The sequence below is a fragment of the Corvus brachyrhynchos genome, unplaced genomic scaffold (genome assembly GCF_000691975.1).
Source record: "Corvus brachyrhynchos isolate BGI_N302 unplaced genomic scaffold, ASM69197v1 scaffold1530, whole genome shotgun sequence".
NCBI lineage: Eukaryota > Metazoa > Chordata > Aves > Passeriformes > Corvidae > Corvus > Corvus brachyrhynchos.
Genome location: NW_008235783.1, coordinates 18230 through 18571, shown reverse-complemented (window position 1 = coordinate 18571; position 342 = coordinate 18230). Strand labels below are relative to the sequence as shown.

Genomic DNA, 342 nt, shown 5'->3' with positions numbered 1-342 from the left:
CTGGGAATGGGGGATACTGGGAATGGGGACACCAGGAATGGGGGATACTGGGAATGGGAGATACTGGAATGAGGACACTGGGAATGGGGGATACTGGGAATGGGGATACTGGGAATGGGGATACCGGGGAACACCGGCAACGGGGCACCGGGGACCCACCTGCCCGTGGAGCTCGGTGAAGAGCCGGACACTGGGCCGGGGGCAGAGGCCGGACTGGGAGTAACTGGAGATGCGGGCGAGCAGCGGCGTCCAGCGGGCACAGTGCGTGAGGCGCTCAAACGCCTCCAGAGCCGCCTCGTCCCACGCGCCGCCTGCGGGACGGGGGCACCGGGGGGTGGCACC

General features: G+C 67.5%; 1 protein-coding gene across 1 annotated transcript in view; it reads right to left on the bottom strand.

The window, feature by feature from the left end:
* Positions 1–159: 159 nt before the first annotated feature.
* The window catches only part of LOC108444932, a gene marked incomplete at its 3' end in the record, with an annotated part of 5245 nt that continues 5062 nt past the window's right edge, over positions 160–342 (bottom strand). The window contains exon 5 of the mRNA XM_017727252.1: positions 160–311. Within this exon, the coding sequence (XP_017582741.1) occupies positions 160–311 (152 nt within the window). The remainder of the gene's footprint in view (positions 312–342) is intronic.